This window comes from Alternaria triticimaculans (genome assembly GCF_023758025.1).
Source record: "Alternaria triticimaculans strain BMP 0046 chromosome Unknown scaffold_7, whole genome shotgun sequence".
In the NCBI taxonomy this organism is placed as follows: domain Eukaryota; kingdom Fungi; phylum Ascomycota; class Dothideomycetes; order Pleosporales; family Pleosporaceae; genus Alternaria; species Alternaria triticimaculans.
Genome location: NW_026055964.1, coordinates 191,794 through 204,114, shown reverse-complemented (window position 1 = coordinate 204,114; position 12,321 = coordinate 191,794). Strand labels below are relative to the sequence as shown.

General features: G+C 51.7%; 5 protein-coding genes across 5 annotated transcripts; 3 read left to right on the top strand and 2 right to left on the bottom strand.

Moving 5' to 3' along the window:
- Window positions 1-809: 809 nt before the first annotated feature.
- Window positions 810-1,922, top strand: J4E78_005465 (uncharacterized protein; the record flags this gene model as incomplete). The annotated part of the gene is made up of 3 exons (XM_049366085.1): window positions 810-910; window positions 963-1,728; window positions 1,791-1,922. The coding sequence occupies 3 exons, from the start codon at window positions 810-812 to the stop codon at window positions 1,920-1,922; spliced, it is 999 nt and encodes a 332-aa protein (XP_049221811.1).
- Window positions 1,923-3,929: 2,007 nt separating this feature from the next.
- Window positions 3,930-5,196, bottom strand: J4E78_005464 (uncharacterized protein; the record flags this gene model as incomplete). The annotated part of the gene is made up of 3 exons (XM_049366084.1): window positions 3,930-4,619; window positions 4,672-4,717; window positions 4,766-5,196. 3 exons carry the CDS (start codon window positions 5,194-5,196, stop codon window positions 3,930-3,932), a joined length of 1,167 nt encoding a protein of 388 aa, XP_049221810.1.
- A 1,099-nt stretch (window positions 5,197-6,295) lies between these two features.
- J4E78_005463 (uncharacterized protein) lies at window positions 6,296-8,706 on the top strand (the record flags this gene model as incomplete). The annotated part of the gene is made up of 4 exons (XM_049366083.1): window positions 6,296-6,393; window positions 6,441-6,946; window positions 7,128-7,208; window positions 7,253-8,706. 4 exons carry the CDS (start codon window positions 6,296-6,298, stop codon window positions 8,704-8,706), a joined length of 2,139 nt encoding a protein of 712 aa, XP_049221809.1.
- A 596-nt stretch (window positions 8,707-9,302) lies between these two features.
- J4E78_005462 (uncharacterized protein) lies at window positions 9,303-9,977 on the top strand (the record flags this gene model as incomplete). The annotated part of the gene is made up of 1 exon (XM_049366082.1): window positions 9,303-9,977. The coding sequence occupies one exon, from the start codon at window positions 9,303-9,305 to the stop codon at window positions 9,975-9,977; it is 675 nt and encodes a 224-aa protein (XP_049221808.1).
- Window positions 9,978-10,061: 84 nt separating this feature from the next.
- On the bottom strand, window positions 10,062-11,234 carry J4E78_005461 (uncharacterized protein; the record flags this gene model as incomplete). Its single annotated transcript, XM_049366081.1, has 1 exon — window positions 10,062-11,234. One exon carries the CDS (start codon window positions 11,232-11,234, stop codon window positions 10,062-10,064), a length of 1,173 nt encoding a protein of 390 aa, XP_049221807.1.
- Window positions 11,235-12,321: the final 1,087 nt, after the last annotated feature.

The window sequence follows — 12,321 nt, the reverse complement described above, 5'->3', positions numbered from 1 at the left end:
TCCAAGCACGTGAGCGAAGATCCTGTTGCGAAGCTCGCCGGGGAGACGAAAGAGTGGGGATTCGGTCGAGTTGCGGGCAGTGCTAAGCGTGTCAGTGGTTAAGATGGATCTTGCAGTATGGGTCAAGCACCGCATCTTACATTTGTGATACCTCAGCGGATGGCTCGCCATCGATCGACGCCATTTTTTTCGATAAATCGGCGTGTCGTAGGCTGCGGATGCAATGGAGGGTGTGAGGACTAAGGAGATGTGAGGTGGGAGGCAGGAAGGAAGTAGCAAACAAACACAAGCCCGTGCGGGGACTGATGCGGTGGGTGACCGCGTGCTTGGTTAGCGTGGTGTCACAGTCTTCTATCTGAATTCATCGATGGACGTTCAAGTACACAGAGGTACACAGGTAACCTAGAGGTTGCATATCAAGAGATACAAATTTCCTAATTCATCCCTAGGTACCGTTGTAAGTTCTTGAGTAGAAGAACCGCTAGACACCTTCCGTATCTATTTGATCTACTTCTAGTGTCATATGAATAGAATGTGGAGGACTAGACTTCGGTCATCTCACCGGACGTTACTGCGAACGTGTGTTGCTCACCAATTAGGGTGATCCGACGGTGACGTCATGACATGTGAATGTGACAGCTGCATATGCTGGGCACCCTCCTAATTCTTCGAGACGTCACTTACGGTAATGAAAACGCGCGTATATTAGGAAACAATGTCTTTACATCGGATTTCAAAGCAAACATCTTTACTTCCCTACAGACCTACCTAGCATCATTCTTATAACACATTTCCGCTAAACATCCAACATGCAGTCCGTTCTTCACAAGGTCATTGGCCCTAAAGAGGTGCACCCAGAAAATCTCGACGGTCGCGTCGCAGTAGTCACCGGCGGTGCCCTCGGAATCGGGTACGGCCAGCCTCTCCTCCCTCCTTCCAACTCTTCGCTAATACACTCAAAGATATGAAGTCAGCCGCGCACTCGCCCTCGCAGGCGTAAAAGTCATCATGGTAAACCGCAAAGAAGAGCAAGGCGCTGACGCCATCTCAAACATCAAGAAAGAGAAGGCCGACGCGCAGGTCGAATGGAAACACTGCGACATGGGCAGCCTCAAAGAAGTCAAAGAAGTTTTCTCCGAATTGCGCAACTCGCTCGACCGTCTCGATTTCCTCATTCTGTCCGCAGGTATCAACACGAACTTTTACGGGGAAGACGCGGACGGTATTGACCGCCACTTCGGAGTGAACTTCCTAGGCCACTTCTACGTGTGCAACCAACTCTGGCCACTGCTCAGAAAGACGGGTAAGACGGGCACGAAGCCTGCGCCTAGGGTCGTCTTTGAGTCGAGTGAGATGCATCGTACTGCGCCGTCTGATGTACACTTCGCAAGCATGGATGAGATCAACGATAGCTCGATGGACCCCACGCGGTTGTATGGACGCACAAAGCTGGCCATGATTTTATTCGCGAAGTATGGTCTGCGTGATCGCGTCATCAAGCCTAATGGGGATAATGTATACGCTCTCTCCGTACACCCAGGCGCTGTCAACACGGCTATGCAGCAGCAGTGGAAGGACGCGTATCCCGGTATCACCGGTAAGTTGTTGTCAAATGCCATGCTCTTCGCTGGACGAGACGTGGAGCAGGGGTCGTACAGTGCGCTTTGGTGCTGCACGGCCGACGAGATTGAGGAGAAGAACATGAACGGGTACTACTTCAACGACCCCGTAAGTTGCCCTTGACTTTAGAAACAACACTGTTGGGCTCGATGACTGATACGTGACTGCAGGGCCAACCAGGCAAAGAGACATCTCAAGCCAGCGATGAGAACCTTGGTGCTGCGCTCTGGGATCTGAGCGAGCGGATCATCAAAGACAAATTGGGTGCAGATGCGCTGGTCGACTGGAGTGCGAAGGAATAAGATCGTGCTCAGATACAATATGGGCAGCTTCAATTACGTCTAATCTCGTGCGTAATTTGTAAGAGATTATCATTATGGGCGTGTAGAAAACATATCTTATAAGAGCTTACAACATCCTGAGAATGGTACATGGTATAATAACAATGACTCCACCATCCTAAGAAACATAAGGCCAAACCCCGCGTTGATGAGTTATGATCCGCTGCGACCTTCCAAGTTCCCGTGAAGACATATAACGACGTAGACCTTGACAAGATGGAGACTCCCTAACCGCATCATCATCGAGCAGCTCTGGATGCCCGTCGACAACCATAAACACCGCCTCCCGCAGATCCGTCGCATGCTCGGGAAGGTCTTCGTAAACCCACAGTATGGCGTCAATCATCTCGGGATTGGGATGGTAGTATTCCGCTGCTTCTTGGAACCTCTTCGTACATAGCGCCTGTAGGTCGGGAACTAGGTACTTGTCTGCGACTTCCCAGAGCTGGAGGTGTATCAACATGTGGCGGGGTGTTGGGGTGTGATAGAGCGCTCGGCCTGAGCCCTTTGGCATGACATTAAGTACCCGCTGTCGTTTCTGGACAATCTGATCTGGTTGTAGGTCTGGTGATGTTTGAGGCTTCCGTTTCCGCGAGGAAGATGAAGATATAGCGCCGATGGCTGATGATCCTTCTCTGTGGGGCAAGAGAGAACTGCCATCATTATTGTGGGGGTCGTGTTGATCGTTCCCCTCGCGACTGGCATACGGGCTGCTGCCATAACTTCTGATCCATGTCAGATCCTTTGTGCGCGCATCGATCTTCCAGGAAGTGGCATCGTAGTCGCCCTCATGAAGAAACTCAATCATGAGACTGACCATAGCAGGTTCGTCGTCATGAAGCGTTATGGTGCCTTCGGAAGCCTCCTTCCCAAATTCTATTGCGCGCCGAAAGTATTCAGAGTAGGGAGTAATGATGTCTAGATCGACAGTATAGCTATCAGCCCCGCAGGCTATAGTGAAGTTGGACTTCATGGCTCTGGAGTGTAGTCGTCTGGTGTAGGGGTTGAGGCTTGGGTAGGTGCGAATGGGCGAAGGTGGATTGGCAGTGATTGTTGGTAAAGTGGATAAATCTGGTTCTTGCTAGAGTGTTCATGTGCGTCAACAGGCGATGGCAGACAAATAGAGTATTCACTCTGTCGCTGACCACGTGAGCCGGTTGCCTTGGGATTTGACATGAACTCACGATGTGGCCACCTTGGATGAGAGAGGCCGCACATCGTGAGATCGAGTTTGCGATGCGGCCCTGAGCCAAAGGCCTGGGATATTTTCTGGGTTTTGCAGTTTCTGAGCCCCAACCCCGTGCAAAACGTCGTCCAGCTGCCGAGAAGCGACAAGAGGTGTGTTTCTCTCATAGATCATGAGGTATGGACGTTGAAGGAAAAGAGACGTGTGTAGCTACGAGTCTTTGCAAGGAGTCGAGCATCCAATGAAGTCGTGTAGACTGGATATATGCTCGCTGGCTAGAGAGAGAGAGTGCTTGGGAGCAATCACTTGGTCTTGTAATCTTTGCGTGTACCTCGACCTGATTGGAAGAGATGACTCTAACGTAGGACCTAGGTTTCAGCACCCAAGACCGAAAATCCCGGCAGGGGGAGGTCGTATTGACCAGCATGGCGTGGGTACGACATACTTCGTGCAGACAGCCTAAACATGCAACGAGGATGACCCGATAAGGCCGCAGCTGTGGTGTTCCGTGGCAGGTGGCACGGCCCGATCGGCTAGTAACGCGAGCATGTCCGAGAACGAGAAGACGTTCCGAAGGCACGGCGCGGTGGGGGCGCAGGGTCGTAAATGCTGTGTAAGACCGTCCGGTGGTGGGCTAGTGACCGGTGAGTAACCCCACCTCCGCTCCATGCAGTAGGCTACAGTATGCAGCCCTGTCGTGTTCGCCGCTAGGGCTGCAGCTTCGCCACACAGTTGCCACCGTCAGATTGGGGTCCGGATGACGATTCCGCGAGACGAATGGCTCAGCTTGAGCGTATTCTTGCAAGACTCCAGCTAAATTTTCGGGCCTTCTCCGTGGTTGGATTTTGCTGCCGCGCCTTTCTAAGCGCAATGACAGCCTTTTTATGCTCCAATTGATTCCTGTTCCGTTCCAGTATTGCTGACTCGTCGGCACCCATATCCAATATGATTGTGATGAAGTCTACTTGATTGTGTGCGACGGCATGATCTAACACGGAAGCAGGCTCGGTGTCTTTGGCGTTAATATCAGCGCCGAATACGAGGAGAATGCGAGCTAGATTGACATAGCCACGCTGCGCTGCGAGGTGAAGGGGAGCGCGTTGATGGTCCCCCAGAATGTTTACGAGGGTGGCAGGCTCTGGGTGCTGTTCCAACATCGAATGAATTTCTGCGACGAGGGCGGGGTCATCTTTGCACTGCACCACTTTGCGGTGGAAGACTTTCCAGTCTTCCTCTGGCTTTGAGATGCCGAAGGTTTGTTTAGAAAGAATGCTTTCGTCGTCGTCGGATTGTGTAAGAAGAGCGCTCGAAGAGGACGAGGAGACAGAGAAACGCGGTGGTGATGTCGGATTGGACGCTCTGCGGAGGTGTGCTGGATCTGAGATAGTGTCCGTATTTGAGAACCATCGATCAAGCGAGACGAGGTCATCTTGAGCTGGCCGATGCTCTTTGCTGTCATACGCTATGGGTTGCTGTCTAAGCGTCAGCACCATCTCTTCTGCTATACATTCCACGTATACTTACTGGTACTGAGCTCTCGGAAACGCGGCGAATATAGGAGCTGACTTCACTAGCATGGCGTTAGAGATGTGTTAGTCTGAGGAAGAACCGTACGAACAGATATGAGCAGGCTCCGGTGACAAGGACGATATCTCCGAGGTATCGTCGAATGTCATCTACCGCGAATTCGATATCCTTGGCTACTGCGTCCATTCTTCGTTTCACAGAGGCCTTGTCGAGAAAGGTCTCCGCACTTTTGCTTTGAAGTCCCAAATCCGCTATCTTGCGTTTGATCTCTCTAAGACGATCGCGACATAGTGCGATCTTCTCACGCACCAAGATTGACGGCTCGCTATTGCCATCGGGCTCAGCTTGATGGTACTTCGAGTTGAGTAGGCGTACAACTCCATGCAACTCTGTTATCCTTTCGAGGAGTCGGTCGACCAAGTCGTCGATTTCCCGCACCGCTTCGATATAGTTCTTGCATGCTCGGACGAGGGCCAGCCCAACCGTTGCGATGGTAATTATGCTGGAGACCGGCTCGGCCATGGTTACTTGGGTGCCGTGTGTGGTGGCCAGGCCCGCTTTAAAGTGGATCGTTGGAGGAAGTCAGGAGCCAGGTTGTGGTGTTACACAAGGTTATCGTCTGATAAGTGCAGGCAAAAGCGCAACGATCGTTACGGATGCGGCATCGATTTCATTTGAAGAAGGCCTCTTGCCAGGCGGCTCAAAGATCAAGAAGGGGCTTAGCAGAACGCGTGCAGCCTGTTCATGACCGAGAATGAGGACGGGTAATGTGAGAGGCACACGTGTGAAGTGAGTTGACGTAAGTGTCAAGTATTCCATGCAAGGGTTGGCATTCGTCCGATGCGTCAACGGGCTGGGGCAACTCCACACGTACCTGGGGAAAGCGGCTGGCGGGGAAAGCTCGTCGGCCACACTATTACAGATCAAGTAGGCAGCCGCTTATGTGCCGTCCCTTTCTCACCACACCACATATCGACTAGCCGAGCGGGCTGTGGGGACAGCTCATACGCCGAGGAACTCGTCATTCGGAAGCTCATTCCGAATACCTGTGATTTCACGTAAACTGGTTCATCGTCTCGAACGGGGTCCCGAAAGGCAGAACAGACGTCCCCGCGGTGGCGCGTCCTAGCTAGGCGATTTCAAAGCATCCTGCTCGGCAGAGGGCTGAGGAGAGAACTAAGTGTCACCAATAAATCCAAGGTTGCAAGGTGATGCAAGGGCTGACCCTAATGCCAATTGCGGCTTGGTGGCGTCTGAAGGCACTTAGCGATGTATGCGTTCATTGGCCGAAGTCTCCCAAGACCCATGTCGCCTGAAAAAGGGCAGCGATGCATGCGAAAAGCATTGGCGAGGCAACCAATCCACTGAGAAGAGGGCGATCATCAGAACGTGGACTTATTGCTCAGCCACCCGTCTAGGAGCATTTGTAGGTAATATGGCGGTGGAGGACCCCGACAAGACATGCCGTATGCACGACCAGGCTCGCCCTTGGAAAGGCCTGTCAGCCTTATAGGACTCAGCCCGATGCGGCAGGCAAACATATATTGTGATGCTGGGGCGCGTTGTCGCACATTGATTACGGCCCCAAAGCGACATACTCTTGCTCAAAGCGCTGGCCACTATGACTGAACCCCTTCAGCAAGCAACAGCTTTCGGAAGCACAGTAGGGATCCAAACCCTTGCGACGAATCAACAGCGCTCAACAGGCGCAAGACAAAAGTATGCGCATGAGTCGATGTTTACAGAATGTGACTGACGTGGAATAGTATAGATAATCCGTTTCTGACGTTCGATGACACGATTCCCGACCTCAAGACTCAACGTACTGAGCTAGAAGAGTATGTGTGGGAATTTGCTTCATTAGCCGGTCTCAAAGACCGCTATGAGTTGCTTCGATTTGGTGCTCGTCTCGCTCGAGACAAGTATGAGACTATGAGAAAATACGCGGATGAGCTCACAGATTCGGAAAAGCTGTTGTTGGAGAAGGAAAAGGATGAGAGTACAGGCTTTTGGAAGCAGTCCAAATTTCTGCGCGCGACAATCATGACCGCAAGTCTTGCGGGTATGATCCAAGGATGGACGCAAAGCGCCAATAATGGCACTGCTCATGGCATGCCAGACGAATTTGGCCTCTGCTATCGCAGGGATATGAACTGTCCTTCATCCGATCTTTGGACGTTTGGGATGCTGAACGCCATTCCGCTGCTTTCCGCAGGCCTCTTCGGTACACTCCTTGCAGATCCGCTGCAGGAGAACTTCTTAGGGAGGCGAGGTAGTGTGATGCTGTCTTGTGGCATCACAATAGCCTCGACAATCGGTGCATCACTTACGCACAATGTAGGCTCACTTGCAGCTTGCCGAGCTATCAACGGAATAGCTCTGGGTGCAAAAGCGTCGATAGGTCAGTGCAAGCTCTCGTTCATGCTTGCGTCGATGAATCTAACACCTTGTAGTTCCAATATATGCGGCTGAAATATCACCGGAGCATATACGTGGCGCTGTTCTGGCGAACTGGCAGCTTGCTGATGCAGCCGGTACGTCCGCTCCCCTTGATATGGTGTAATCGCTGATCCGATAGGCATCTTTCTCGGGTTTCTGGCAAACTTGCTGGTCGTTGTTTATGTGGAGAAAGCGGAATCAGCATGGCGCATTCTTACGAACACTGTGCTCATCCCCACAGTGCCATTGCTGGTGATGATATACTTGATGCCGGAATCGCCACGATATTTGATGAAGCATGGAAAATACCCCAAAGCACTCGATGCCTTCGAACAGGTCCAGACCACACGTTTACTAGCAAGTCGGGATTTCATGTATGCGCATGCTCAGCTGGATTTCGAAAGCCGACTCTTAAAAGAGGAGACAAATGAGCTTGGCACCCTGGCCGATCGCGTAGATGTTAGCTTGCCGAGCTTTTCTGGAGAGCCATCTTCGCCATCGCCAAATCGCGCACGATTAGAAAGGGGTGCTGAACACGGAGCCGTATCGCCAGGTCGATTCGCGCTAGATCCCAATGTCGAGGGAACGAAGTTAGGGGCAACAGCGGTCCGGAACGATAGCCAGCACCAAGTCAGGTCGCAGCCCGAGCAAAACGAAAACAGCAACATTGAACTCGCGACATTGAATAGGAGGTGGAGTGACATCTCCAGCCTAAACTTCGAGGTTGGGGTGAAACGAACGAAGAAGAACAACCCGTATTCGTACAACATCGGTGTCAACGGCTACTACAAGCGTCTGAGGGAGTTATGGTCCAATAAGCGGTGTCGACGAGCATTGCTGTGCGCTTCCGTGTCCATGATCACCCAGACGCTGACAGGCGTCAATACGATCGCCTTCTTAGGTACGATAGTGTGGCCCAACGCCGGAACAAACAGTGATCGTACATCCGCGATAATAGGTCTGGCCTTTGGAGCAGCGAATTACATGTTCGGGCTTCCTGCTTATTGGTCCTCGGATCGATTGGGACGTTCCGTCATGCTTTTGCTCGGCCTGCCAAACATGGCATGGTCAATCCTAGTCTTTGCCTTCCTCTTCAAAATCACCGACACGTCCGTCCAGATACCATTGGTCAGCATCTTCGCGGTCATCTTCGTTGCCTTTTATGCCCCGACAGCCGGTACGTCTCCATTCTCGATCGCAGCAGAGGTCTTTCCTCTCGTATCGAGGGAGGCTGGCATGGCTGTTTCCGTCGCGGTCAACCTTCTGGGTGCTGGCGTATTGGTCCTAGTCTTCCCATTCCTGCAGGACAGCATTGGGCCAACAGCTGCATTCTCTATCTTCGCAGGCTTGAATATGGTGGCGTTTGTACTGGTGTATTTGTTCGTTCCAGAGACGAGGATGCGGACTTTAGAAGAGCTGCAGTATACGTTCGATTTACCAACGGGATGGCATGTCGCGTATCGTGTGGGGTACATACGACAGCATGTCTGGGCGAATTGGTGGAAGTACTTGACTCGCAAGGAGGTTCAGCCGCCGGTTCCGTTCTACGAATGGGCGCGAGTGACGTATAGAGAGATGGAAGGTGCCAGCTGAGTTGTGGACATCTTCAGTGGAGGCGGACCGCTGAAACGGCCCGGGGAGGTTTGAGCGCGACTGGACGCGATCCCCTTCCGCCAAGCAAATGACGTATCAAGGCTAGCGCGAAAGACCCCGACCACCAACCTTGGAAGTGCACGCCCGCATCTGGGGATTGAATCAGGAAGTCAAACACCGTCATCTATCACAATATAGTTCCGCAATTTTGTAGGCTCCAACATGATTCGTGTGTGTTGGTTGAGTTTTCCAGTCCGTATGTCTGTTCAAAGTGGGAGCTTCTATTACCTCTTGACGGTGAAGCTGCGCTGAGCGTTAGAGACGAGCGTTTGTCCGATTTTCTCTCAGTAATCGCCAAGATTCTTTACGCCTTCACCCTGATTGAAACGACTCATGGCTAGCGCCTTTACGAAATAAACGCGGCGCACGCGATAAGATCTATCCTCTACCTCCACAACTCACGACTACCCAGGTAACAACAACCTCGCGGTACGGCACCACCTGAAGCAATCACGATGACGAGTTCATTGGAGGAGATGTAAGTTAGCACGCTAAAGTCCTGTATCTTACTAACAAGATGCAGCACCTTGCGCAATATGACCGAGTCGCCTCTACTCCGACTGCCTGGCGAGCTGCGCAATCGTATCTACGAGTTAGCTGTTGGCGGAAACATCATCGTCGTAACAAAATCCTACACGCGACCGGGAAAAACGTCGGTCTGTCTCACTTCCGCTAATACTTCTGGACCGGACGCAAAAAGCGCCCAGGCGAGCATTCGTGCACCTGTATCGGGAATCTTTACCATCGGCCTCGTATGCCGCCAGCTGCACCGTGAAACAGCCCTCAGTCAGTACGCGAAGAACCTCTTCCACTTCGACAACATGTACCATGGCCGAGATTTTGTGGACAGCCTTAGTAGTGCACAGCGAGCGCTGCTCACGTCTATATCCGTCAACGTCGAGGATTACTTCAGGTCGGATTTTTCATGGAACTTTATATCAAGCACGTGGACGTGGAGGTCCGTTGTAGACACCGACACCGAAATATTCTTGCCCCAGCTAGAGAGTGTCTACATCAGTGCACAGGACCCGAAAGGCTCTTTTCTGGCGGCTGAGGAAGAGGTACTTCACACAGTTGGGCGAAAGCTGAAGATCGGTACATCACGCAAGGAAGGTGTCTCGCTTATAATTCTTAATGTGTTCCGAGGAACGGAGAACCGAGATCAAGCAAAGATGATCAAACTGAGTTGGAACGGTGAGGCGTTCGTCTGATTGGTGTTTCTTTTCTGGCCCGACATGGCGAGACCCAGTCGCTGCAGATAGGGTATGCATTACAGATGGTCATCGGTTTATCTCCTACATATGAAATGCCCTCGAGATAGCCAGGCTGACAATGGGATAACTCATGATTCGATCATGAGAACCATGCTTAATAATCTGTTCTCTGATGATCCCACGCTTCCCTTTCCATTCCACTTCCCATCCACCAGCACCTAGAGGCGTCTTCTCCTTCGACTTAAGCTTCTCTAGCTCTTCGAAAGTACTGGGAGAGGACGAATCAAACATTGCGTTAACAGCATGCCAGAAGAGGACATCGGAGTGACTCCATGGGATATCGTAGTCATCTTCGGCGTGTATCAGAGTAATATCATAGTTTCGCTGCTTGCTGTTGACGTTGACACTGTCCAGCCGGTGAATCAGTGCTGCAAGTTTCTCCTTGGATGGGAATTTGGTAATGATAAATCGGTTCAGCAGGTTCATAAGCGGTGGAAATATTGCGAGAGGGGAGAGCAGCGGAAGGGTGCGAGCAACCTTGTACGTCCTTGTAAGCGACTCCACATCGGCGAATGGGGCGACTAAGACGACTCCCGCTAGAACAACAGGAGTCGGCTGTGAAGCCAAGTAATGAGTGAGCGACAAAGCTACGGCAGTACCCATGGATTGGGCAAAGACCACAGTCCTCTCTGGTGGTATACCCGCAGTATCCGTTACGAACTTGAGCAAGGTAAGCGCATCAGTAAGAAGACCAGCTTCCGAAGGCCACCCAGAACTGGTACCGAAACCACGATAATCGATAGCCAGGACATGTACGTTAGTCGATGTCGCGCTCATCGCCCTGTAACTTTGTGGCCGCCACCCAGATCCCAGTGTGCCTGCTGCACCATGCAGATAGATAACTACTTGCGCAGTAGGATCTTTCAGTAAACGGAAGGAGATTCGGTCTTCGACATTCGCGCAGAGTCCGACTGGCTCCTCGCGGAGTTGGGTTTGATGTTGGCGGTATGTCTCCAGTGGCAGAACGTGCCAAGCATGTAGAGTCTCACCATCTGGCGTCTTGAGATGGAAGGGTGTGACTTGGTTGCGCAGGAAGCCCCATTGCTCGGGTACGTTGATATCCTGATTCCAGGTTCGGGTTACTCGGTGCAGGAAGATGACGTGATCCTGTAGAGTCGGGATCGTGAGTAGCAAGACGAAGCCGAGATAGAACCCGATGAGACCAATGAAGATTGAGAGAAGAAGCGTAAGCATGCTGGTGGCTATATACCTGGTCTATCTCGAGCTTGAATAGTCCAGTCGCGGCCAGGACGATTTGAGATTTGCAGTAGCGCTAACCGATGTGGGGTAAGTGGAGCATGGTGAACAACGCCACATGTTCGGACGTGTGCAGTTCTTCATGTCATATACACTTCTCCAATGCTAGAAAGTTCACAATGTTGGTGTTGAGGACGCGTTGCAGTTACGTGCAATTGTCGTGATTTTGGAGAATGATAAATTAGGCCTAGCTCAGGGTCATCGCATGTGCCGAGGTTTAGGCCAAGCACAAACCTCGCAAACGCGTCAACTCCGCGCCACGTCCTCTCTCGCGCTCTAAGTAAGGTGACTTCAGAAGCCCTACACTGTACCTAGGTACTATGGTTGTGACAGCGATCTGATACCTGCCATGCGGTCTACCTCACGCCAAGACCGATAACAGATCAGCGGCAAGTGGGAACAAAGTCTCACGAACGCGCTGCGTCATCCACCGCGAATGGCTGCTTTGGCAGTATCACTTCAGACATCGCTAACGTTCTCGCAGTTCCGGCGCATAATCCCATCCAAGCACAATCGTCTACAATATCAGTTTGGATCTAGACTCGGTCCACGCAACGCTAGCACATCCAATCATATCGCACACAGCATGTAGGCTGACTTCCAGGAAGAGGAAGGCACCACTGATGGCGACTCTGACGACTGGACCGATCCCGAAACCGGTAACAGCGTAGAAGATGATGACAGCACATGCGAAAATGATTCCTAATTCGTCATGGGCCCTAGTAATACGGTGAATCAGGAAGTTTCACAGTAAAAGAAGAAGATGCATCGGTGCTTATACAGTACGCACGGTCGCAGCACGCATGCATCAAGCTTTCACGGTAACCGATATACGTTCCGTATCGATGAGGATATTATGCGCATGCTCAACCCGAGAGCGTGGAACGACATTTGAGCTGACCTTCCTACTTTGATGCTCCTATTCTTGCAGTGTACGGGAATCCTCACTAGTCACTACTCTTTACGTAGCTGAATCGGCCCTCGAACTAATTGAGTATATCTAATATGGATGAGTTGCGAGGGA